The sequence below is a fragment of the Zeugodacus cucurbitae genome, chromosome 2 (genome assembly GCF_028554725.1).
Source record: "Zeugodacus cucurbitae isolate PBARC_wt_2022May chromosome 2, idZeuCucr1.2, whole genome shotgun sequence".
Classification (NCBI taxonomy): Eukaryota; Metazoa; Arthropoda; class Insecta; order Diptera; family Tephritidae; genus Zeugodacus; species Zeugodacus cucurbitae.
The window spans coordinates 3,711,029-3,735,950 of NC_071667.1; the positions used below are offsets into that span (position 1 = coordinate 3,711,029).

The following is a 24,922-nucleotide window of genomic DNA, read 5'->3' on the forward strand; positions in this document are numbered from 1 at the left end:
TGAACTTTAATTTAAATGTTTAATTAATTATATTGTTTTTTCTTTTTTATTTGTTAGCTATCAGGTGATATTCAAATGAAAAATATACTCTCTAAATTAATGTTGTCCTTTGATACAAAAATGTATTATAGATGAGTTAATAGAAATTAAATATATTTTTGTGTTATGAAAATGTAGATTTACTTGAATATATTTATTTGAGCTCTGTAAATTTAATCAATTTTCTTATTACATACATATAACCATTTAAAATACAAGTGATGAAATTATGTGTTATTTTCATTGACGTCAATGCCGCTTCTGTTAGCTCTTTGGTTTTATTGATTCTGTTCATACTACTCCTGCAGATCACTGATAATTTTACATAATTTATTTTCCCACATTCCCAAAAAAAAAAAACATTATTTGCTGCAAGCCTTGTAATTATCATAAAAAATTGATAATAAAAAAGAGCAAAACTACATAAAGTTTTGTCTTTATGAAATATGCAAAAAAGGACATTGTAGATCTGTAAGTCATTAAATTTTTAAAAAGTCTTCTTTGTCTTTACAAAAGTTTTGTAAACCTATCTTCCTGTGCATTGCATCATTTTCCACTAATTCATTTTTTTCACCTTTAGATGGAAAATATTTACGATTACCGTTATTTTAAATTAATATGCGTAAATAACTAAACCAAACCGAAATCAAATACAAAAAGCTGAGCAAAGCTATCATTCATCCAAGAACTGTGTGTGTACTTCATATACACATTCAATATTGTTTTTCCCACTTCCTCTAAATAAAGTATATAGGAATCCTATAAATAAAGTTTAAACCTTGAAGTGCGTATATATGTTTGTGTGTAGAATTACGTGTATTGCAGCCAGTTACTTAAGCGAATTCATTATGAGAGTATTTTCAAGAATCAGTAGTTATGCATTTGTATATAAATTTTTGTTTTTATATTTATTTCTAATTTCTTCATAGTTATACAAACATTTGTAGCTGATACAGCGTTTTCTGATATTAATTAGATTTTATATATGCATATATAATAAAAAAAGGACATGCTTGATTGTGAAATATTTATACAGAATAATGCATAACTAAGTAATTTTGTCATATTAATAAATTTTCCATAGCAGTTACCACAGGGCACATGAAATGATGAAAAATTATAAGAATTAGATTCTAAGAAAAAATTACTAGACTAGACTAAAAACTATTTAATACAACATTTCGTTAGCATTATGTATATTAAACTACACACGTATACGCAACGTGTTTACATTTTGTTTTATGTATGTATATATATGTTTATGTAAAAATTTTATGTACAGGTGATTCGCATTTGTAAAGACTTAGTTTTCGTTATGTTCAGATATAAATTTAAAACTCAATGAAAGTAATAATAACAAACAACGCAGCTTGCAAGGCAATTGAAAATCTCTTGCATCCTTCGTATTTCATATGTACCATATGTATCTGTGTTCGCGTTTATGACAAGAACATAAACGAATAAATTGTTTATAAAAAAAAATATCTTTTGCCTCATTAGTACGTTTTGTATATTCCAATAATTCGATTGATAGTATAAAATGTAATTATCATTGAGCTTCATTTAGCTTTAACGTATGTATATACAAGTACATATTTTGATGGTAGATATTACGTTTCACATATATTAATCATATATACACTGTCTTATGGTAAACGAGTCTCTATTTATTCTGTTGCGAATCATATTTTATATTGTTTGTACGCGTACAACGATTGTTTTGATGCGCCCGGATTTCTTAAAAATGAGTGTTAAAAATAACTGTGATATAGCGCTGTAATTTATTACTCTAATTAATCCGACTTTTACAAACGCAAAGCAACTTGCCCCTTAAGTGTACTTTATTATTTTACTTTCTGTTATTAGCTAGCTGGCTAGTTGTTGGCATGAAGGGCAAACTGTCGAGCTGATCTAGTACCAGCATAGACGGTCTGTCGCTTTCCGCTGCATCCAGCCATCATTGCTGCGAGGCACTTCTCCACCTTAGGCGTGTATCTTGTGTCACGACACGGATGTTGCAAAAAACTCTTGCAGACGCTGCACGGTGCTACGATCAAGCTTACATAGATCGAAATCAAACGTTTTGGCGGTAATCTCATAGCACCCAGTGGCAGCGATCATCTCGACTACTTGTTGCAATTCCTCATTGTCCTGTAGCGTCATTATTTTATGATGTAACTCCTGTAGTTCACTTAGATATTCAGTTGGCAATGCCGGTGTTGGTGTTGCGCCATTGTTAGCGCTTGCAGCTTCTGCAGCCAACGCTCCCACCGGCCCAGCCGGCGACGTTGGTCGCAGTGGATGTGGTGACGCGATCGGCGCTGCACCTGTCGTCGATGTGCTTACAATGTTGTTAGCATTCAAATTAGCGTTGGCATTGGCGGTAGTAGCGATAGCAGCGGGGGAGGTGGTCACACTAGTGCCAGTCGTATTGCTGGGTGGCGGCAAAAATGCGCCACCACTGTTTAATGCATCGGTGGTATTATTGCTTTGAGTAGTCGCATTGGAGCTGTTATTACCATTATCGCTGCCAATGGGGCCACTTATACTTGCTGCTCGACTGTGTCGCAATGCCGGAGATTTCGTTTGTTCACGGCCCGTCTTGTTAGACTCTTTTTTAGCTTGCTTTACTGGCGGTTCCAAAAAGGAGTTTGCTGACACTGTACTCGCTGCAACGGAACTTCGTCGACGCTTCTTCTCTTCCTTTTCTAACTTTTTGTCAGTTTTTTCGGGTTTATCGCCAGCATCTTTCATCTTTCCGTTACGGTCGCCCCCGCGCTGTTTGTGTTCTTTAGCGTTAATACTAGTAATCTTATCTGGCTTTTCTGTTGTTGGTATTGTATCCGCTTTGGTACTTTGCGATGTAGTTTTACTGGCTGCCGACGGCTTCGGCGTTAAATCTGGAAAACTGCTGTTAGAACTATCTGAATGTAAAGCGGCCGTAGCAGTAGATGTGGCAGCCGCTGAACTTGGTGTTGATGTTGCCGTTAGAGAGGCAGAGTCTTCTGGGGAGGGCACCTTGCCAGAGTCAATTGCATCAACGGTCTTGCTGCTGCTGGTATTGCCACTAGTATTCGAAGTAGTGGTTGCGACAAGTGTATTGGTTGTTGCGAGTATAGAAGCTGTGGTATTTTTGTTACTATGCTTATTACTGCTTCGCGATTCCAAATCACCTACTTCGGCGGAATTGCGTTTCTCCTCTTTGGATGATTTATCTTTGGATTTTCTATCTTTGCTTTGTGACTTCTTTGTGGGTCCAATGGGCACTGATACCGGCGCGTTGTTATTATTTACGTTATTGGAATTGACAAAATTACTTGTCGGGTTAGATAACATGTTTACGTTATTCGGTTCAAGCTTGGGGGGTTCATTGTGTGGCGCTGTTATTTCTGCAGGGAGAGACGATGCTTTGGCTCCGGATCCTGATGCAGATGCAGCTCCTGTTGACGATATATTCCCATTCGAATTAGCTTCTATGTGTTTTTCGGATCGTGATTTCTCCTCAGATCGCTCTTTCTCTTTTTCTTTCTCCTTCTCTTTGTGCCTCTCCTTATCCCGCTCTTTTTCACGTTCCTTATCTTTATCCTTGTTCTTGTCTTTTTTCTTGTGTTTGTGAGATCTCTTTTCCTTATCTTTTTCTTTCTCTTTGTCCTTTTCCTTCTCCATCTTTTCACCTTGACTGTTTGAGCTGGCTGATAGTTTCTTATCGCCACCTGTAGTTCCGGCATTTACACCAGCTGATTGTATATTGGTTGCATTTGCCGATATCTTGTCTATATTTTTATCACTATTCTTTACTTTCACAGCTTCTGTTTTATCTTTGGGATCTTTATCTGGTTTCTTGATGCTCACATTTGCCGGTGACTGTTGGCCTTTATTGTCTTTAGCTTCATTGTTAACTAGGCCACTAGGCGTCGTTGATGATGTCGCGGGATTACTGCTGTTGCTGCTGCTATTTGCTATAACATGTCCTGGAGCAATATTGCTGTGTCGTTCCTCTTTCGAATCCTTTGTCTTCCCATCACCGCTACGATGCTTCTCTTTATGCTCATCACGTCGCTCTTTATCGCGTTCTTTGTCTTTCTTTTCCTTCTTTGACTTTTTACCACTTGAACTGGACTTTTCTTCCCGAGTCTTTGATTCTTTCCCCTCAGTTTTGCTACTACCAGATGACTTAATATCATCCACACGTCCGCTGGCGGATGAAGAAGATCGCGGCGGTGAGGGCCGTTTTGGACTCGGCGCACCAGCATCACGCGCATTCGATTTTGGACTTAGAGAGCGTTTGGAGCCACTGCTTGAACCTTTCTCCCGACTACGCTCACGCTCCTTGTCTCGTGACTTATCCTTTTTTGACTTGGACTCTTCGCGTTTTTCATGTTTGCTACTTTCTCCAGAGGATTTCTTGTTTTCACTGCGTGATTCCTTATTGGGGCTAGTTGAAGACTTGTGCTTTTCTTTCTTATCAGATTTATCACGAGTCTTTTCATTGCTACCAGTAGCCACCGATGAAGAGTTGCTAGTTTTATCTCGATCCTTAACAGACTTTTCTTTTAAACTATTGTTGTTCGCGTTGATATTTCCCGGGTTGGGGGTGACTTCACCACCAGTCCCAACACCACTACCATTCGCGTTACTAGTACTCGGGGCTCCTTTGCCCCCACCAGTATTCAAACTATTATTTTTACCATCAGGTGAATGTTTACTAGAGCCGCTTTTAATTGGTGCACCAAATAAATTCGCAAATGAATTACTCTTCGAGTCATCGACGCGAGTTTTGTGTTTTTTACTGCTACTGCCACCAGTTGAATCTCCGCTACTCAGCTTGGGTTTACTAATCATACCACCTCCTTCGTCAATAACATTGGCATTCGGGGTGGTATTAGTAGATGGAACGGTGGAACCACCAACCATCCCAGCACCAGTTACAGGTATGCCGCCACCTTTGAGTAACTTTTGACGAAAATCCTCTGATACATGGTCAAATACAAATTTCTGCACTTCAAAGCGATGATGTGGCGGACCAGTCTGTTGCAAATCTAAATCGTAAGTGAACTGTATACGCTTGGGCTCATCGCGATTGCGAAAATAAATATCGATCGGTAGCAAGAATCCTGCGTAACCAGACTCTGTGATCACGTATGGTGGCTTGTTGCAAACTGTAAGAAGAATAATGCATGAAAGGTATTAGAAATTGTGTTAAACGAAACAATACACAAGTATATACATATATTAGGCATAAAAAAATTGTGACTCTTAAAAATTTCATATTTTTGTGGTATGCCCTTTGAATATTACTAATAATTAAAAAAAAAAATCGTTACATCTCATAGAAAATTATAATGCTTAACCAAACCAATTTAAATTGCTTTAGCTGTTTCCAAACTGTATGGGTGATATGTGAATTAACTAATAAAATCCCATTAAAATTTCGATGTACGATATTCGTTTTATTATGTGCAGAAATCACGATTATCTAAAGGCAACATGATAAGGGTTGCAACGCATGTAGATTCTATAATGAAGAAATGGCTTTTGGTTGAGTTGATAACCAATTAATGCTGTAAGTACTAATTGAGGTGCGATATTTTAGCTGAGGGTGATTATAGATAAGTACACATGCTTATGTACATATATGTCGTGCGCCACAATCATACGTGTACTAAATAAAAGGAGGGAACGCATATGGCACATCCGTGTAGAGAATTAGCAGCTCTTAACGTAAGAGGCGGGAATTTGTTGAAACCGAATTTCGAATATAAATCCATACACACTTATACATAATAGGAGGCTAAAATAGTTCATTAATTAAAGGATTTAGACTGATTTCAGTTAGTTTTAGTAAAGCACCTTCAGGAAGTTGATTAATTAAGTGCAGAAGTTCTGCGCATTCTTTTCACTAATACTCTTGAAACAGGTTAATATAAAATCAGTATTTAACTTTATTTATTTATTTTCCTCCCAAATTTACATGTAAAACAGTACATCGTTTTAATGCGGGTTCTTCAATAAACACTAGTTAAGAGCGACAAGCTAAAAGCAAAACACAAAAAGATAAATTGTTATCTCTGTTAACAAGAAGTGTCCCCTTTTTTTGGTCACAAAAGTGTGTAGAAAAACAAAACGAAGAATTGGAATAAAAAATAAAGCAACAACCAAATCCAAGTCAACAAGGATTTGTTTGAAGCAAATGCTACACATCCCTTATATTCGCACGTCAACAACCACCCTCTAAACAATGTCTTCTACCCTCCAACAAATTTACAGATACATCTACTCACTCAACCCCTTTTTTACAATGGTTTTTGATCCTGACACACACATATTAACATATCTAGGAAAGTACACATATTTACGCGTATACCAATGTATGTAGCTTGTGTGCGCCGCTTTCATTTATGTTTTATTATCATTGGTTGGGTATATTTATATAAATAAATTTTACTTACCCCTCTTTGGTTTTGGAAAAGAATCGTGTAAATTGAAAACGACCTTGTCAACGTAGGCGCCGATATCTGCCTCCTTCACACCACGCACATACAATTCCCAGTCATGTGTAAAGCCTTCTGGTGTTTTTTTGCTGCGCAGCCTCGCCGTATGACCGATCTCAAATTGCACTTTCACTGCCATCGCAGTGGATGGCGAACTAGATAATAATTATTAATGACCACCAAGAACCTGCAGTTACAGAACCCAGTAACAATGTGATTTATTTACGCCGCACGTAGTCTCTCCCCTTATTCACACTATTTCTTCAGCTTATCTTATTTTGTATCTTGATGAACACGAAATATCCAATTGGTGTATCAATCTTAAAAAAAGAGAAAAAACAAACACATGTCATTAGTAAAGATGTTCTAATAGAATGAATAGCATAAGTAGCAAAAACAATGGAGTTGTCAGTCAGGAGCTACATACTTCTATAAATACAAATGTATTAAAGAAAAATCAAACAACAAATTAAGAGCAGGTGGATTTACATAGATAAATAGTATTTATAGTGAACGCAGGTATATTTTAGGAAATATAAAATAATTAAATTTTATTTAAGAATAGGTATAAACGAAGTAAAAAAAAATTAACGAGGCAAAATGCGCCGACGCGTATTGAATGCATTGCTATTAATGGTGGTGCATTTCTAGTTTGGCGGTACGGCGATATTAAAGCACGTAGTCATTCAAAATGCGGCACATAAAATGTTAGGAGAAGCACTACACACAAGCAACAACAAAAATAAAAATGTACTATAGAAAAATCCTTCCGAGTTCCGAGTCAATATTGCTTTTCGCGCCGTAACTGGTTTAAATATTGTTTATGTAGTAAGTTGTGTTGCTCCATTAATGAATATATGTATGCATATTTAATTCATATTTTGTTTTTAATGTAGGCACAGTTTCATAGTGAATACATTGATATATGAGTAATAATAATGAAGTAAAAGAAACGAAAAACTAGAAAAAAGTTGTATCACACAGTCTCAACGTCGACATTGTGTCTCCGCGGAATAACGCAGCAGTTGGGTTTTTTTACACATAGTTAACATAAACACCTCACCGTTGGACGCCATCGACACATTTCAAATCATGTTGTTTCCCATATTTTCACTACTATCTCAACGGCAATATATCACGGCTTGACACCATTATTACCACATTTTTGGTAAATCTTTCTTCGGCGTGCTCACCTTTTCAATTGACTGCTGCTGCTTCTGCCGCCGCTGCTGCTGAGGCTGCTGCCCCCACTCACTTTTTCACTTCGATTTTTCACGTTCTCTTGCTACTTTCATTCACTTTGCAATCACATGTAATTTTTAGTTTTGATAATAAAAATTTTATTTGCATAATCTTATTTTAATACTTTACAGAAATTTAGATAAACCATGTTTCTTTAAATCCTTTACTTTTTTACCAGAAACGAATTTTTAGTAACTTCACATCAATCTTCATCACATATTATACGTTCTGCTTGCGCTTCTCTCGATTACTGATCTACTTCATAGTTTTCTATTTTCTTTTATGTGCTTTCATTCTACTTTATCGACGTTCTCTGCCTTATCCTCACTTGTTCTTTCTGCTTCAGTTGCTGTTGGCAACGCTGACAAAGGTTCTTAACTTGGCTAAATAAGTGATTAATAAAAATAATTATTTTGTTTTAAAAGTATAAAAGTAGAAGTAGTGAAAGGAGTTTACATAAAATTTGTATTATTTATAAATCTGTTTTATATCTTTGATTATTTTATGTGATTAAAATAACTAGTTTATTGTGTTTTAGTCGTGTGGTTTTCGATGAGACTATACTTTTTTCAGAGTTGGTCTATTTGACAGGTTTTGCTTGATTTCGACCCAGTTTGGTTTGCCATTTCATAATGATGCGTTTTATTTCTTCTTGAAAACCACAAGTCGCAAAAATCACCCTTTATAAACGCTACTTTCGGTTTTCCCAAAGGTATACCATGAAAATGTTACCTGTTTCTGGCAACTCTATTCGTAGTTGCCTATTTTTTTTATACAAACAACCCAAAATTCAACGGCATCACAAAATCAGCTGATTCATCACAATACATTTAGTACGATTTTATAAACTATGTTATAAAATATTAAATAATTTGAAACAAGTGTGACATGTAGTGATAGCAGTATTAAAATTTTATGAATAATTAGAAGTATGTTTTTAAAAATAAATCAAAGAAACTATCATGTTACAGATTTGATAGTTCGTATCGCATGTGTCGCTTTGGTGATATATTGGGTTATGCCATGGCGATTTGCTTCCCATTATGAATATTTACAACGAAATGAGATACAGCGCGAGCTTGTTGAACAAGTTACTAGCAATATTTCCATGCAACGTATGCCGGCATGTGAATATAGTGATATCTTAGCAGATAACGTTATCACATATCTTTCGCAATATCGAGAACATGTCTTGCGGGGAGAAGAAATTTTACCTGGTGGCGAATATTTTCCAGAGGACTGCAGCGCACGCTTTAGTACGGCAATCATCGTGCCTTACCGAAAACGCGAGGAACAACTTCATGCTTTTCTTGTTTACATGCACAATTATTTGCGTCAACAACGTATTCACTATCGAATTTTCTTAGTTGAACAGTATGATCAGAAACCGTTCAATCGCGCCAAATTATTTAATATTGGCTCAGTAATTGCAGCAGAACTTGAATTTCCTTGTTTAATATTGCATGACGTCGATTTACTTCCAATGAATCTGGGACAATTGTATGCCTGTACTCAGAAACCTCGACATATGTCCTCCGCTTTGGATATTTTCCGTTTCACATTACCTTATGGAGGACTATTTGGTGGTGTTGTAGCCATTCAAACACATCAATATCGTTTTATTAACGGAATGTCTAATTTATATGAGGGTTGGGGAGGAGAAGATGATGATTTCTACGCAAGAGTATGTTCGCATAAATTAGGTATTTGCCGCTTCGATCCAAGCTACAGTACATACACAATGATGCCTCATAAACAGGAGAAGAAGAACGAAAATCGTATTAAACTATTACGAAGCGGATATAAACGCTTTGAAATAGATGGATTAAATTCATTAGTTTACACAGAGAAGGAACGTCGATTGCATAGTCTATTTACACATATTTTAGTAGAAACGTGAATTGCTGAGATGATGTCAGAGATGTTAAACAAACAAGTTTCACATATTCGTCCGATGGAAATAGTTTAAGAACCTATGAAAAAAAGGCTTGTGGTTGTAGTTATTAACGCTATAACGTAATGATATACATATACATATTTTTAAGTTAATATTGACGGAAAAATAAAAATATGCAAATTTTTTTTAATACAACACGCGCGTACGATTCGCATAAACGCACACACACACTGGAATGTACAATTCCATGGCCACAAAATGCTAATTAATATTATATGTATATATACATGAATCCTAATGCAATTATGTCAAGTGCTTTAAATTGTTTTAAATTTAGAGCACCAAACAATTTCGATATAAACATATATATTTAAATATAATAGTAATAATAAATTAATGCTACATAGACAGAATTTGGAAATATTCATTTGATTTTACTCTAGAGATTAATTATAATAATATTAAAAAAAAAGTAGTATACACCCTAAATACATTTACTTACACTGTTACGCAAATCACAAATACATATTTTGAAATTTTCTTATTAAGGCAATTTATTATTCGCATGTACTTGTTACAAATGTACTTTTTTAATTGCATGAACTTTACCTCCAAACAATATTACGTATCCAATCAATATAGTTATATACCCTAGTATAAATACCCGGTTGATCGGGTGCTCCACAGCCAATTCCGTGTGATGTTATACCAACAATAGTGTACATGCAGGGATAGTTGGGATGATAGGCTAATAATGGACCGCCCGAATCACCACTACAAGTATCTTTTGTTTCTCGTGAACCAGCACATATTTGCGATCGATAATCCACAACCACATCCGATGATGCGATAAGACGTTGGCAGCGATCGAAGGCCACCCGATCGAGCGTTACTTTCAGAAGTTTTTTCGATTCAGAATCGGCGAAACGGGTGCTTCCCCAACCGATAGCCACCATTTTTTTAAATTCTTCTCCAGAAGTGGTAGGTAAACAGGCAGGATGTTTATATGCGTCGAAACGTACAGCTCGTTCCAGTTCAATGAGTGCTAAGTCATTGTAAATTGTTGCTGGGTTGTAGTCTTTATGCTCTAGGTAGCGTCGTACACGGAAGTCCTCTGGCCGCGCATCATCCGATTCTCTGCTAAAGTCCAACTCACCTAAGCGTACAATGTTCACTTCACCACTGAGGAATTCAAGATCATAAAAGGTGTTTTATTTCCTGTTTCACACTTTAAATATACATGTATTCCTAATGCTATGAAAACAACGATCTATAATCTTATATAAGTGTATTTTTGTTATTTAGCAAGCTTTAACATGGATGATAACCTACGATGTATGTATGTCTTTATTTAAATGTATTTCTACATACATATGTATATGATACGAATATAATATAATGATGATGACTTACCGGTTTGTTGAGAAACAATGCGCTGCAGTCAAAACAAATTTCTCACTTATAAGAGTACCACCACAAAACCACTCTGTCGGTCTTCCATTACTTGCGTGACCCAAACGTGCAATGTGCGGAAATTCCTTAGGACTCGCTGGGCTTCCCCCGACTATTAGGGGAGCAAATTGCTTACAATGATCTATAGTATATTTCAATTCTTCAGCCCCATGTATGAAAGCACTGAAAGTTTTCACCTCTTCGAATATTTGTTGTTTAACGAGAGTACATCCTAAGAACAAAATTATTGAATTAGAACGATATTATCTTCAATGCATATAAGTTATAATACTTACTTCTTACTTCAGTTGGAATGCCATTTTGTGCTTTAGCGATCCTCCACTTATTTCCGAAGAGCAATAGGATGAGTAGTGTTAATGTTGGTGAAAGGTAACTGAACTGCTGCATATTATCGAAACAACTGATCAACTGCTGGAGCTTCACTAAACTGCGTTTGACCGATACCTAGTTATACATACATCTTCCATTGTGCTGAGAAGAGAGACTTATAAATGCAAGCACTCGTCTATTCTATTTTTATACACTTATATGTGAGTAAATTTGCTATTCCCTAATTCCCTATTTTTACTTTTAAAACTTTGAATTAAGTCGAGCTTTTTCTTTTCATCGTTCTTAAATTACAACAGGGATTCTCTAACTCATTTAAAAGTTGTTCTTTGTCTATAATTTTCTTGTAATTTGTGAAAGATGCTGTTTAAATTACCTTGCAGTTTTTTTTTTGAAAAGATGACCCATCAGATGCGGTTTCGAACCAAGTATATTTTGAGTGATAGTCGTTCCATCGCTTACGGGTACATCTAAAACTTGATGGATTAATTATATAAAATTAAGATTATATATAAAATAAAAAGGTAATAAAACCATTGTAGATTCTTTGTTTATTGTATGTTTACAATGAACAAAACTTACAAAATGAGCACAATAATGACTTCCGTACCCCAGTAATTTAATTTTGTGCAAATAGGAATTTAAATATTTAAGAACTTTGAAAAACGAAATTAAGCAAAAGATCAACTCTACTATAACGATATGAAATTACGCTCTCAGTTGAATCATATTAAAAACGATATGACGTGTAGTTGAACTGGCAACACTGGCGTTAAACTTCAAAACACGCATGTATGAAAAACAACAAATATGACTGCGACAAGGAAATCAACGAGACGACGGCAGAAACAGAGGAATTAAAGCAGCGTCTCGCGTATTACGCGCTGATTTGTTTGTTTACATTTTATACATTGAATATAAATAATTAGAACAAAATAAGTGTATATAAAACATTGTTACATTTGTGAGATATGTCAGAAGTCAATAAACTTATTTTCGGCAAATGTGCATCGAAGCAATTGATTTTTACATAATTGCCAAAGGACGGCGTTGAACGCCGCACTTTTTAATTGTTTTGTTTTGTGCGTGCTTTTTTCATGTTGTGTCTACATATGCTAAACTTTTAAAATATATGCTAATACTGTAGCCGAACGAGTTCTTTTGAACGTGATTATATTGCTTCATTGTGAAGAACTTCGACGGGCTTCCTTGAAAAGCTGAAATGGCAAGTGTAAAGATGGAGCTCAACTTAGAGGCACAAAAGGGTGTGCAAAATCCATTGGCAGGAATTTCTATTGGTGGCAGCGCCAAGGTAATCGAGGCAAATGAAAATTGTGGCCAGAAAGGATCGTATATAACAAGGGCTAAAATGAATCCTGCTAAAAGTGATAACGAAAAACGACGACGAAAAGATGCAATGCGTAAGGTAATTGGCGAAGATAATTACAAAGATATATATATATGTATATATATATAAGTATGTAGTTTAATTGTTTTACGTGATCAAACTAGAGGGTGGGACCATCGTGCAGGTGGTGTGAGTTAGTGTTACACCAAGTTTATAATTATCAAAACAACCCTGGTATTTCAAATAAGCATAAGCGTACAGTTGTGGAATATATTTAAAGTATCTTTTTCTTTCAGATATCAACTATTTTTAAAAAATGCGATTCATTGTTGACGGCAGAAGAACGCCAGTTATGCGAAAAATATCCGGATATTGTGAAACAAATAAAAAAACGAAAAGAACGAGTTGAAATTTACAAAGATCGTATCGTCGAAAAAGAAGATGAACAGCATGTCATAGAGGCAAAGGTTGAAGACTTGGCGGCGATAATAGCACAGTCAAAACACTTAATTTGTTATACGGGTGCAGGCATTAGTACATCAGCTTTAATACCAGATTATCGTGGCAGTAAGGGTATTTGGACTCTATTACAAAAAGGTGAAGATATTGGAGAGCATGATTTGTCGGCTGCAAATCCTACTTATACTCATATGGCACTCTACGAATTACATCGGCGACGACTTTTACGATATGTTGTTTCTCAAAATTGTGACGGTTTACATTTGCGTTCGGGATTGCCGCGAGCATCTCTGTCTGAAATACACGGCAACATGTACATGGAGGTGTGCAAGCATTGCAAACCTAGTCCTGCGGTATATTGGAGACTGTTCGACACGACGGAGATGACCGCACGATATTGTCATAAAACAAATCGACTTTGTCATCGCTGTTCAGAGCCACTATACGATACTATTGTACATTTTGGGGAACGCGGGAATCTTAAATGGCCTTTAAATTGGGCGGGTGCCTGTCATCATGCGGAGAAAGCTGATGTTATTTTATGTTTAGGATCTAGTTTGAAAGTATTAAAAAAATATACATGGCTGTGGCAAATGGACCGACCAGCAAAGCAACGTGCAAAAATATGCATTGTCAACTTGCAATGGACACCGAAGGACAGTATTGCAACAATAAAAATAAATGGTAAATGTGATCGTGTTATGGAGATTTTAATGCGTGCACTCAACATAACTGTACCCGTCTACACAAAAGAGAAAGATCCGATATTTGCCCACGCATCCCTACTTATGCCAGAGGAGCTGCATACGTTAACACAACCGTTGTTAAAAAGTGGCGGCGAAGATAGAGACAAAGATACTGAGACCGCCGAAGATGATGCTGAAACATGCACCAGTGCAACCGAAGAAACTTTGGACTCAATAATGTCGGGAGACAGTTGTGCGGATATACCGATAGGCAAAGGGCCGCGCATACGGACACCCCTTAAGAGTAGTACCCGTATAAAAACGAATTTGAAGCTGAAATACAAGATGCCACGTATAGAAATGGGGAGTGGTAACCAGAGTTGTGATGATGATGGGAAGAGTGAAAGGAGCGATAAAAGTTATATAGAAGCAGTAAGAAAGAGTGATAAAAATATATCTAAAGATTTGATGAATGAAGACCAAACTACTGTAAAAGAAGCCGACGAAGGTGGACGTTCAGCTAAATCATCTAATCAACCGAGTGTACTCGTACAGTTAGATGAAAAAAATCAAATTGAAAATATTAAACAAGAGTTAATAGACGAGCATTCTGCTATAAAAGAGGAGGTTGACAACCCAAAGACAGTGGCTTGTAATGTACTGGAATTCAATACATCCGTAGATGTGGATATGAAACATGAGCAGGAAATTAAAGTGGAACTTGTATCGGATTCTTTTGTAACTAAACTAACAACCGATACTGTTCTCAATTCAGGGATAAAGAAAGATGATGACACGAATCTAATCAACACTAATATCACATTGAACACCAACAACAACAAAGTTGCCTTAAAAAATATGTGCTCCTTACAAACGGATGTTGATGGTGTAAAAGAAGATCCCAAAATAGAAGTTAAAACAGAAATTCCTGTTGAAATGCCTGCTTTAGTACCCATTAGTCAAATTAAGCCATTCAATGTCGTTAAATCTGAAGTAAATCAGGTTCTAAATACCATGGTCAATGTAATTAACTCTGATGATGATGATCCCGGTTGTGAGAACGTTGTTGCCCAAATGGACATACTAAAATTGCCAAAGCAAGAGGCTCTGGATGGCATTGGAACACAACGTTACTGGCTTTTACGCAAATTACCCTGTTGGTACGATGTAAAGTATGCTTATTCAGGTCTACATAGTATTGTTTATCCACCGCCAGCCGATATGAATATTTGGAACTATCAAGTAATACCAATATTTGCCATGAATCGAGCAGCGGCCGCCTGTGAATTTTGCTTTGATAATTATGCCGAATTTGAGTGTCAGTTTTATCGTAAATGGCATCTCAACGAACGTAAACATAAGAAACGCGCACGCAATGGCCGTTTTGTGGTGTGTGAGTGCTGTTCCTACTCAGATGAAGACGATGATGACTACGATGAAAATATTTCGTTAGCGCATATAGCAGCAGCTGAGGCAGCGAAGCGGCAATTACAGCTAAGCAACACTTTCCCCCGCAAATTGGCGCGCACACAAGCAGGCTGGTATGGCAAGGGGTATCGTAAGGCACGTCGACGCAAATAAAGTTAACAACTGCGCCAGTCCACAAAACATTTATGAGTATTCTCTATTATTTATACAGTCATAAGAAGTTATATTTAAGGTTTGCAGCTACTGTGCATTTTTTAAGTGTAATTTGAATAAAGTGTACGAATTTAAGCGCAAGTAATTTTGTTACGTCTTCCGTAACTGTTTGTTGATTAGATTATAATCTAAGGCATGTTTTATAACTAAATGAATAAGTTGCAATGTACTGAAATTTTTACCGAACGAGATTCCTAATATTTAGCATAGTCTCAAATGACCGATCATACAAAAATATAAGTATTAATTGTACACACTTTCATACATATATAATTTTGTTTTGTTCCATTAAAAACAATATTGACATCTTTCGTGGCAGCACGCTATAGTTTAAGGTTTATAAATGTACTAAGTAAAAAGTGGTAAAAAAATAAACTTTAGCAAGAGAAAACAATAAAAATACAATTCTTTAAAAAGTTACTATATCTTTTGAATTTATTTGAAATTTTGTTTATGATCAGTACAACTCTCTATTTTTATCTAGAGAATTATTGTTGCAACCACGCCAGTTATTTCGTTTAATTCAATTACTCCAAATTTGGATAAACAGCTCTATACATATTTGAGTGTGCTATGAATATTCTCAGTATAGCAAGTGAATAACACGCATATTTTTCAGATGTTTTCATGGTTCGAATTTTTTATTTGCATAAGCTTTCTAAATGATGCTGTTAAACGGTTTTTATTTTATATTTATGTATTATTTATAATAACTTAGTGTATTCTGATATATTTATATATATGTATTTAAATTTTAAAATAAGTTATTTTCATTATACTGTCGTTATTCTATTATTCTCTTCACACGTATGTATATATAACAAAGTGTGTACGCATTTATGAGATTTAGTACAATTATTGCTGATGAAAAGTTGCTTCTTTCAAACATATTCACAAATATACAATATGCATTTGGGTTTGCTGAAGTTTGTTTCTTTCCAACACTCAATTCACATTGCAATTAATGATATAAAAACAAATAAAAACATGCCTGGTTAAAACCTAAATTTATAAAATGGTAATGAGAGGATATTTAATAACAATGGACTTAAAATACAATACACAAATATAAAATATACAATTAAAAATTCATATAAAAATAATAAAATAAAATAATATAATAATGACTTAACTGCGATATACATATTTAGAAAAAGGGATAAATGAAGCAGTCGCCGATTGATAACCGAAAAGTCGAGTTATCTATAACTAATACACAAGGGTGACTTGGAGTCAATGAATGTAATGCGTTCTAACTAGTACCGAATGTTAAACATAATTTAAGAACCCGCGTGTACAAACATGTTTAAAGTAATTGCAAATGTTTGGCATTTTAAATATTCCTAAGCATATATTATCTTAAACTAATGAATTATTATATGATATTTGGGTATGTGTTATAAATAGCATTCCACATTTGGACCACTTCAATTAACTTATAAGGTAAAATTTAAATTATTAAAATATAGTAAAAACGGAGAGGCAATAGTAATACAACATATCTCACTCTCTGTTGTATGCTGCCGAGCCTAATTATCTGTATATCCTTGAACTTATTAAGCCACATAAATGAATGTATTGATGTCATCGTCGTCACGCCGCATATACTTGTGCTCGATCAACCACTCCAGTTGCTCTTTAATCATTTTTTTCGATGGCAAGAACATATTCTTGAGTATGTCAATCAACTCCGCCTGTAATGTTGCATTATTCAAGCGTTTGCGCATCTTCATAATTTTAATTATGGCTTCCTGGGTGCGTAATATACGCAACTGCACTATTGATTGATTGTCTTCCTGTTGCGAGCGCTCTGTACTCAATTGCAAACGACCAATCATGTTCATCTGCATAAACGATAAATAATTTGTGTGAAACAATAACAATAATAAGAAAAGACAAAAGCTAACAATTGTACACACCTTTCCTCTGCGCTGTGGTTTGCCATTTTTCACAACAGCAAATTCCTGATTAACGCTAAATAAAGTATTTTCTGAAAATTCTTTCGGCGTTGTTATTGTTGAGGGTTCCATGAGCAAAATTTGTTTTTTCAGTTTTGGAAACGCCACAAGCGACCAGAGTGTTCGTCTGAGTTCCGGATCTGTAGAAGGTGGGAATTAGAGAATAAGGAAATTTTAGTGGAGAGTTTATGCAAAACAAACTAGCCTGGTAATTCCGTTGCTAAACGTAAATTCTCGTACGAGATTTTATCATGTGGCCGTTGATTCCATGCAAAAAGCACAGCCATTTGAAATGTGGTCACGTCCAGGTCGTATCGACCAAAATTGTTTACAAATGTAATTGTGCCATTACTCATGTGATGATACCATTGCAATTTACGACCACAAAAGTTTTTCTTATAAAACTCTTCCACGTCTGGAATGTAATCCTCCAATTCAAGGGGCAAACTCACAGAAACCCGTTCAGAGCAACGTGCCCAAGCACCGGCATTGAGAATCTTGATATTAATTGCGTCATGGCGACCGGTGCAGTTGCGGAATTGAGTATTTAAATCTTCACTAAGCTGAAAAATAAATATAATTTATTTAGTTAATATTTTAATTATTTTAGGTGGTCTCAACTCACTTTAATGTCTTGGAACATACGCCCTAATCGATTTACGTAATCCGCTGGCATACCGGCTTCGCGTAACCATTCAACAATGTCTTCTTCCTTTTCGCTGTCTGCGCTCGTACTAAGAATGAGTCTGTAAATGAAATAGAATTAGTATATTACTCTATTTTATCGAGTTGAGTTGTCTTTGGCCGGATGAAATACCGGGTGAGTTCCTATTGTGTAACTTGGCTTTACCTTCTAGTCAAATGAACTTTGTGATATCGCATAAACACGTCCTTATTGTTCACATATTTTAGCACTAATAGCACGTCGCGTAATCGAGCATCGATTTGTTCGCTAGTAAGCTTCTTACTTAATGGGGTGCGACGCAGTAACATGTCACAATAATTTGCTAAAAGTTCTGGGCATTTACTCTCAGGAGTGATAGACTTAACGCCACGGTTTGTTAAGCCGGTTGGTAGTTCGAGCTATCAATAGAAAATAACGATTAAAATATTTTAATTATTGTGTATATGATAGGGGAACTTCACCTTAAACACACTTGTATCATTGACAACCGTCTTGAATGCTTTGTCGCGTGCCGTCAGGAATCGCGGATCATCGTTGAAGGCATATTTTACTAATAGACTGAATTTATTGAATAGTTCAAGCAGTCGTTCCACATATTTTTCTGAGTCTTGTGTGATTACATCGGAGGCTGAGAGCATGTCTGCTAAACCGGCAGTAACAATGTGGCTCTCTAAGTCGCGCAACATTGGTTCAACACCATCGTGCACACGATCCAAAAGGCGGAACATGAGATTTAGTTTTTCGGTTTCGTATTCTTTTATTAGTGCTGCACACTCGGCAATGATTGTGTTCATATGATCACCGATCAGCGCTTTGACACAAGTTTGAGTCAGAACACAATAACTACTTGGTTCAAGGTATCGTTTCGCACGTGCCTCTTCTTCTCGTAATTTTGCGTCTGCATATCTCATAAATGCCAATACTCCATTTGCCTGCTGTTGTTCTGTGGTTTTAAGACGATAAAATGCAGCCGTTGCCTTTAAGTAAGCTGCTTCAAAATTCTCTCGATAGATCTGAAGTTTATCGTCTGGATTAGAACATAAATTTACGTAGCTTTCACGCACACCAATTACAAGTTGCGCATCATAAGCATCGCCGTTCCGCTCAGCATGAACAATTTTCATGGCCGATTCTTGTAAACGATCTTTTATATCACAAAATATATTTTCATTCCAAGAGTCAAGCATTAGTTTGCGTACAATAGAATCATCAGTTGTATTTTTTTTACTACTATTACCTCCTGACGGTGAGGTTGTGGAGTTTGCAGCAGCAGCTGATGTGGAGGGGCCGGCAGCTGTTGAAGCTGATGTAGTATTGGCACTTGTACTGGCGGCAGAGGAACTAGATGCCGATGTTGAGGAGGACGTAGGCACCTTGAACTGTAGAGACTGCTCCAACTGGCGAAAAGGGAGCGGCAGGTAATTGGATTGAGTGAAGAATTTACGCCATTCGACAATGTACGTGGTAAGTAGTGCCTGTTCGCCGCGTTGCGATTGTACCTTGCTTTGAGCATGTACTATAAATTCGACAATATCTGCTCGCAAGCAGTCATAAATTTTCGTGGCTCCTTTCTCATCCCACAAGCAAACCAAATGTACACCATAAAACAATTCCTGCCATTCTAATTGCGAAACAGTTTCTTGGTTTAATAGTTTCAGCACTATAAGACGTTTTTCGGGCCACACTTCTTCAAAGGTCCTCAATCCTTTACCCTGTCCGATGGAGACCTAATGCACATAAAACCATTTAATATATATGGGCATTGCGGTATTTAATTATATTTTATATTGCATGAGGAAAACTTACTTTTAACATTGTATGGCTTTACAAATGCGCTTTATTTTGAAGAAATCATTTATTAAACGCTCTTTTGTTCTGCAAATTTTGACAAATTCGTGTAGAAAATGAGAGATATAAAAAAACCAATCGTCTCAGCAAATGCAATTGTCAATTTGCAAATTAGCACCATCTAGAGTTCACTAGTCACATGAACACCAGCTGACCACCAACTATGAGGGTCAGCTATAATAAATGAAACGTGCTATGCATTATTATAATTAATTGATTAAGTGATTCCGAATAAAAAAACACCAGGCAAAGAAATCGTTAATGTCATAATGTCGAATTGATCCTCATTTGCAAATTCAGTTTATTGGTGCCATTAAACACACCGAATTTTACACCCTTCATCTACTCTGTTTCGCCTCTTAAACACATCTACTATTGTTGTTGGCTAAATGTCAAATTTTTATGCATTTTGTATGCGTTTCATCTATTCATTTGCTTACTCTTATTGGTATTTCTCATGACTACTCTTATTTTTTACTGAATTTTTGTTCTTTCGTATTCAAATTCTATTTTTTATAAATTAATTAATAGAAGATCAGTGAAAATTTTTGGACAATTGAGGAACAGAAGGAATAAGTGAATACAGTGCAGAAAATAGCTGAAAATGACAATGGGTGGTGAAACACCAACATCTTCCCTAATATTTCCAGTATTGTTGAGGCCGATCTTTGCAAAGGTTTGTGTGCTCATTGGAGTAAAGTGCAAGTAGGCCATTTCATGCAGATAATTCGAACAGCAGTGGGAGTGGGGCATATATGGCCTATTAAATTTTAATGTTTTTGATTGTAGTTGGAACGTCGAGATGTTGGGGCAGCACAGTCACTGCGTTCAGCCATAATGAAATGTGAGCAAAATAATCCAGGTTTATGTTATGACCTCGTGGCGGCCATTATTCGTCGTGCAGAGCTTAATGTTAATCTAAATGAAGCAGTACTTCGCTTGCAGGGCAATATAGCCGAGTCGGATTGTAAGCCAAATTTCCAACATGAAAACATTTAAATAATATCTATAGCAAATCATACTTACAGTACATGAATATCGTCTTACACGGACTGAAGAACCATTCCAAGAGCTAAACCGCAAATCCGTTGCTCTCAAAGTCATACTAAGTCGTATACCTGATGAGATAACAGATCGTAAGGCTTTCTTGGAGACTATTAAGTGCGTACTAATAATAACTGTCCAGTTATAATAATTAAAATGTTTCAAATTACTTAGAGAAATTGCCAGCGCCATAAAAAAACTATTAGATGTGGTGAACGAAATCGGATCCTTTATACCAGGAGTGACCGGCAAACAAGCGGTTGAGCAGCGTAAAAAGGAATTTGTAAAATATTCTAAAAAATTTAGCACAACGCTTAAAGAATATTTCAAAGAGGGACAGTGAGTATAAACACACCTTATTGTAATATTCAGAGCTTTAGAGGTCAATCATAGATGTCACAAATATTATTATGACAACACACACATAATTAATTAGACTGATATTTTGATATTAATTTAGAAAATCAGTTAAAGTAATGGAATTTTAATTCCGCAATGCTTATCAAACTTTATACGCATCGAACTCTTATCATATATGTATGTAGTTAATGCATGATGTCACTGCTATTTACAATGAGTAATTCGAACAAAGTGGATAAAATGTGTTGAATTTTCGTTTAAATTATTGTGCATTGCATTGTATATTAATTTCTATAAGTCATACTTATAAAATTCATGCCTACTGTTATCTTATCTTATTGTCAATTGCAAACATACTGTAATTAAAAGTAATTTCAACTTCTTTTCTTTGTTCCAGATCGAATGCAGTATTCATAAGTGCACTTTATCTGATACGACAAACGAATCAAATAATGTTGACAGTAAAAAGCAAATGCGAATAAAAAACTAAAATATACAAATTAGTGGAATTTCTTCTTTATTTCAACAACAAAAGTTATTTAAAGTAATCCATTATAATGAATCTAAAATACATTAAATTATTGATAAAATATTGAATATGAATAAAATGAGAAAACAACAACAACATGAAGAAATACATGTACATATAATATAAAATATTAGTGTAACTTCCAAATTTAAATTTTTAAATATAAACAATGCCGCGTCAAGGGGCTAATTTTATATTTTAGCTCATTTCATGACTACCTCTGCCAAAATTCAACGAATAGTCGGTACCATTCATTCATATGTGCAGTGTTGTAGAACTTTTCCTTTTAGTGGGGTTTAATCTGTAGATCATGCAAATAAATTCAGATTGATAGAAATTCTAGTTTAAAGTATTTTTATAAGAATAAAAAAAAACTACTCGCAGAATAACAGCTTGTATTCTAAACGAGGAAACCATTTCCGGTGGCGATTGAATATGAATGACAGTTTCCTTATAATTAGTCCGGACATTTTATGATCAGTTTAATGGAAATTTTCGAATATATATAGTATATTATATACATTTAAAAAAAATTGTATTGAAATTCAGCGAATAGCGATCCATGAATTGTTAAGAGACATCCCTGTTTTTGGTTTTGTGACATTCGCATTATAGTCAGAGAGTCGGTGTTAACTGCAAGTAGGCTGAGCGAAATGAACGCCTCTATGTTATTGTCTAAAGGGGGTGGCCTCAACTGCCAAGATTAGGCGTCGAAAGCATTTAAGAGTAGCAAATGCAGAGATGAGAGCATGTTGCTCTGTTATTGTATTGCGACCGTTAACAAAAATCGATTCTTCGGACATTGTTGAAACGAGTCGAGTGCCATAAAATCACTACAGAGTTACGCCAGCATGCAGAAAAGCTGTGACAGTAGATTTTAGCTACTCGTTGCTGAAAGCCAAAGCCAAAATCAACTCGACCGTTCCGTACGAAGAACGAAAATCGAACACCACCACGACTGAGCGACCGAGGATGATGACCCACTTTTCGGAATTTTCGCATTAAGAAATAGCAATCATTGTGTTGGGTTCAAAAAGAATTTAGTGTTAAAATAAATGTGTAAATATTAATGTGTGTAAATAGAAAAGATTAGCGCGACCATATGCTTAACAATTAATAACAGTTAAATAAACTAACATAAAAGTATAAAGGCAAATGAAGTGTGAAAAACCACTTTGAAGACACTAGAGGCATATACAGGCATCCGCAGGCCCAAAAGTTCGCTCTATACTATAAAATCACCCCTTAACTCCGCATTCCGCATTCCAGCGCACAGCAGTAGGCGTAACAGCAAAAGATGTGGAGCGCCAATGGAGCACCAGCGGAGCGCTAGCAGAGGCTATACAGAAAACTGCTGGCACGAAGTTGTATAAAAATCGGTCACAAAGCTGGTTTTCATGGTTGCGCGAGTGAAAATGTGCTAAAAATGTGCTTTCTGCAAAATATTAAATGAAATGGGCTAGAAGTGTAAAAAAATATGTAGATAGAAAAAGAAAAGTTTTACAATTGCGTAAATCTATAAATCTATAAATTAGTCGTGTGGCAGAGTTTCATTTTAGTTTTTCGACAAAACAAATATCTGACGATGTTGGCGATAAAAGTAGAGCAAAAGCTAGCGAAAAATAGATACACCAGTTTTTAGTTGTGGAAGGAAGAAATAAGTATTGCCAGTGAAGGTGTGAGAAATTGTAAAACATACATATAATACATACATATTTACCCTTTGAAATGCATTTATGATAAATAACTAAATTCCTCCGAATGCAAATGTAAATTATTAATCAGCACCTTACAAATAATACAATTTATGTATATTAAAATAGCGAAAAAATTTAATCTGTACTAATTTTCGCCTCCACTCATTCGTGTATAATAAAAATAAGGGGATAAATAATAGCAATACATATGAACTAAAAATATACATACATATTATTCGTAAAATAAAGAAAAATATAAAAATACGATATTAAATTTACAAAATATTTAAATGTCGGCAATAAAAAAAAAATAACTCGCAAGCAAACGTGCAACTATGTAGGGAGTAAAGATAGCGAATAAAAATCGAAAAATTATTCTATACGGAGGAGAGTTCAACTTTCCAACGCGAAAAAAGCATATCGACACGCAAACGTGCAGGAAGTGGAAGTGAAGGGTCAGCAGGTGGTACTTTTGGGCAGCGAATACGAAAAAATTGCACACACACCCATACACACTTACGCAGCGTACAAATAGTACACATACACAGTCGTACAGACATTCACACACACACACGCACACACATCAATGCAGACGTGATAAGCACGTAAGCGTAAGCGTAAGCGACGGCAAAGGCAAAGGCGTTCTACTTGATTGCGTTGACGTTCGCACGCTCACACAATCACACGCCAACACGCTCGCAGGCACATTTTATCATTACAAACGCTCGTACACCATCGGCTTCACCGTTAGTCGCCTGCTTCACTGCCTTTCGGTTGACTGGCGAAATTTATGGTTGCTTGTTAAAGCAATTCGCCTAAATGATTTCATACGTCCAACAACGGATGGGGCAACAGCAACAGCAACAACACAAACATCAACAGAATCTACAGCAACAGCGCATAGGGAATAAAATCACGGATAACGTTAAAACTACGAACAGCAATAGTAACAACAACAATAACTACAACATTAATAACTAAAATAAAACCAAATTTAACAACCGCAAAATCGTAAAAATGTAAGTACATCCACACATCACCACATCAATACGAGTACATACAATGTATTATATTATAAATTTTATTATTTATTGAATATGACAATCCGCTCTCTCCCCTCTACACTGAACTTCGCAACTCGCAAGAAATTGCTAAATATTTTTGTTTTGCTTTATTACTGTGACGTGAAATGTCGCGT

At 35.7% G+C, this 24,922-nt stretch overlaps 7 protein-coding genes across 14 annotated transcripts in view; 4 read left to right on the forward strand and 3 right to left on the reverse strand.

Annotated features, from left to right (window-relative positions):
* Window positions 1-202: 202 nt before the first annotated feature.
* On the reverse strand, window positions 203-8,042 carry LOC105221562 (protein AF-9). Of its 2 annotated transcripts, none has more exons than XM_011198629.3 (3): window positions 7,724-8,042; window positions 6,489-6,850; window positions 203-5,198 (listed from the first exon to the last, which is right to left on the reverse strand). In XM_011198629.3, exons 2-3 carry the CDS (start codon window positions 6,667-6,669, stop codon window positions 2,041-2,043), a joined length of 3,339 nt encoding a protein of 1,112 aa, XP_011196931.2. In that variant the 5' UTR covers window positions 6,670-6,850; window positions 7,724-8,042; the 3' UTR covers window positions 203-2,040. The 2 variants fall into 2 exon arrangements, with proteins under 2 accessions (XP_011196931.2, XP_011196932.2); XM_011198630.3 differs by having other exon boundaries at window positions 7,594-7,733.
* A 515-nt stretch (window positions 8,043-8,557) lies between these two features.
* Window positions 8,558-9,810, forward strand: LOC105221561 (beta-1,4-N-acetylgalactosaminyltransferase bre-4). Its single transcript, XM_011198628.3, has one exon. The coding sequence runs from the start codon at window positions 8,704-8,706 to the stop codon at window positions 9,670-9,672; it is 969 nt and encodes a 322-aa protein (XP_011196930.1). The 5' UTR covers window positions 8,558-8,703; the 3' UTR covers window positions 9,673-9,810.
* Window positions 9,811-10,197: 387 nt separating this feature from the next.
* LOC105221560 (serine protease snake) lies at window positions 10,198-11,682 on the reverse strand. Its single transcript, XM_029037905.2, has 3 exons — window positions 11,418-11,682; window positions 11,083-11,353; window positions 10,198-10,851 (listed from the first exon to the last, which is right to left on the reverse strand). The coding sequence occupies exons 1-3, from the start codon at window positions 11,527-11,529 to the stop codon at window positions 10,275-10,277; spliced, it is 960 nt and encodes a 319-aa protein (XP_028893738.2). The 5' UTR covers window positions 11,530-11,682; the 3' UTR covers window positions 10,198-10,274.
* A 534-nt stretch (window positions 11,683-12,216) lies between these two features.
* LOC105221559 (NAD-dependent protein deacetylase Sirt7) lies at window positions 12,217-17,100 on the forward strand. The gene is made up of 2 exons (XM_011198626.3): window positions 12,217-12,895; window positions 13,114-17,100. The coding sequence occupies exons 1-2, from the start codon at window positions 12,692-12,694 to the stop codon at window positions 15,541-15,543; spliced, it is 2,634 nt and encodes an 877-aa protein (XP_011196928.2). The 5' UTR covers window positions 12,217-12,691; the 3' UTR covers window positions 15,544-17,100.
* On the reverse strand, window positions 16,719-20,384 carry LOC105221557 (cullin-5). Its single transcript, XM_011198624.3, has 7 exons — window positions 20,053-20,384; window positions 18,708-19,973; window positions 18,412-18,644; window positions 18,187-18,307; window positions 17,767-18,124; window positions 17,523-17,701; window positions 16,719-17,447 (listed from the first exon to the last, which is right to left on the reverse strand). Exons 1-7 carry the CDS (start codon window positions 20,059-20,061, stop codon window positions 17,160-17,162), a joined length of 2,454 nt encoding a protein of 817 aa, XP_011196926.2. The 5' UTR covers window positions 20,062-20,384; the 3' UTR covers window positions 16,719-17,159.
* A 143-nt stretch (window positions 20,385-20,527) lies between these two features.
* On the forward strand, window positions 20,528-22,133 carry LOC105221558 (programmed cell death protein 10). The gene is made up of 5 exons (XM_011198625.3): window positions 20,528-20,770; window positions 20,884-21,061; window positions 21,123-21,255; window positions 21,313-21,477; window positions 21,896-22,133. Exons 1-5 carry the CDS (start codon window positions 20,699-20,701, stop codon window positions 21,978-21,980), a joined length of 633 nt encoding a protein of 210 aa, XP_011196927.1. The 5' UTR covers window positions 20,528-20,698; the 3' UTR covers window positions 21,981-22,133.
* A 511-nt stretch (window positions 22,134-22,644) lies between these two features.
* The window catches only part of LOC105221556 (RIMS-binding protein 2), a 60,397-nt gene continuing 58,119 nt past the window's right edge, over window positions 22,645-24,922 (forward strand). For all 7 annotated transcript variants that reach the window (XM_054225640.1, XM_054225660.1, XM_054225671.1 and 4 more), the window contains exon 1: window positions 22,645-24,743. The gene's annotated coding sequence lies outside the window, so the exon portion shown is untranslated. The remainder of the gene's footprint in view (window positions 24,744-24,922) is intronic.

What these genes read in the sequence shown, in the direction of transcription:
- LOC105221558 (XM_011198625.3), top strand. Translation starts at nt 20,699, where the DNA reads ATGACAATGGGTGGTGAAACACCAACATCTTCCCTAATATTTCCAGTA. An exon ending in TGAGGCCGATCTTTGCAAAG is followed by an intron (nt 20,771 to 20,883) that starts GTTTGTGTGCTC and finishes TTTTGATTGTAG; the next exon opens with TTGGAACGTCGAGATGTTGG. An exon ending in GCTTTCTTGGAGACTATTAA is followed by an intron (nt 21,256 to 21,312) that starts GTGCGTACTAAT and finishes CAAATTACTTAG; the next exon opens with AGAAATTGCCAGCGCCATAA.
- LOC105221561 (XM_011198628.3), top strand. Translation starts at nt 8,704, where the DNA reads ATGTTTTTAAAAATAAATCAAAGAAACTATCATGTTACAGATTTGATA.
- LOC105221557 (XM_011198624.3), bottom strand. An exon ending in GTATGTTCCAAGACATTAAA is followed by an intron (nt 18,125 to 18,186) that starts GTGAGTTGAGAC and finishes TTTATTTTTCAG; the next exon opens with CTTAGTGAAGATTTAAATAC. An exon ending in AACCACAGCGCAGAGGAAAG is followed by an intron (nt 17,448 to 17,522) that starts GTGTGTACAATT and finishes TCGTTTATGCAG; the next exon opens with ATGAACATGATTGGTCGTTT.
- LOC105221562 (XM_011198629.3), bottom strand. Translation starts at nt 6,669, where the DNA reads ATGGCAGTGAAAGTGCAATTTGAGATCGGTCATACGGCGAGGCTGCGC. An exon ending in TTTTCCAAAACCAAAGAGGG is followed by an intron (nt 5,199 to 6,488) that starts GTAAGTAAAATT and finishes TTCTTCTTACAG; the next exon opens with TTTGCAACAAGCCACCATAC.
- LOC105221560 (XM_029037905.2), bottom strand. Translation starts at nt 11,529, where the DNA reads ATGCAGCAGTTCAGTTACCTTTCACCAACATTAACACTACTCATCCTA. An exon ending in CATTCCAACTGAAGTAAGAA is followed by an intron (nt 11,354 to 11,417) that starts GTAAGTATTATA and finishes TTTTGTTCTTAG; the next exon opens with GATGTACTCTCGTTAAACAA. An exon ending in CATTGTTTCTCAACAAACCG is followed by an intron (nt 10,852 to 11,082) that starts GTAAGTCATCAT and finishes TGAATTCCTCAG; the next exon opens with TGGTGAAGTGAACATTGTAC.
- LOC105221559 (XM_011198626.3), top strand. Translation starts at nt 12,692, where the DNA reads ATGGCAAGTGTAAAGATGGAGCTCAACTTAGAGGCACAAAAGGGTGTG. An exon ending in GAAAAGATGCAATGCGTAAG is followed by an intron (nt 12,896 to 13,113) that starts GTAATTGGCGAA and finishes TTTTTCTTTCAG; the next exon opens with ATATCAACTATTTTTAAAAA.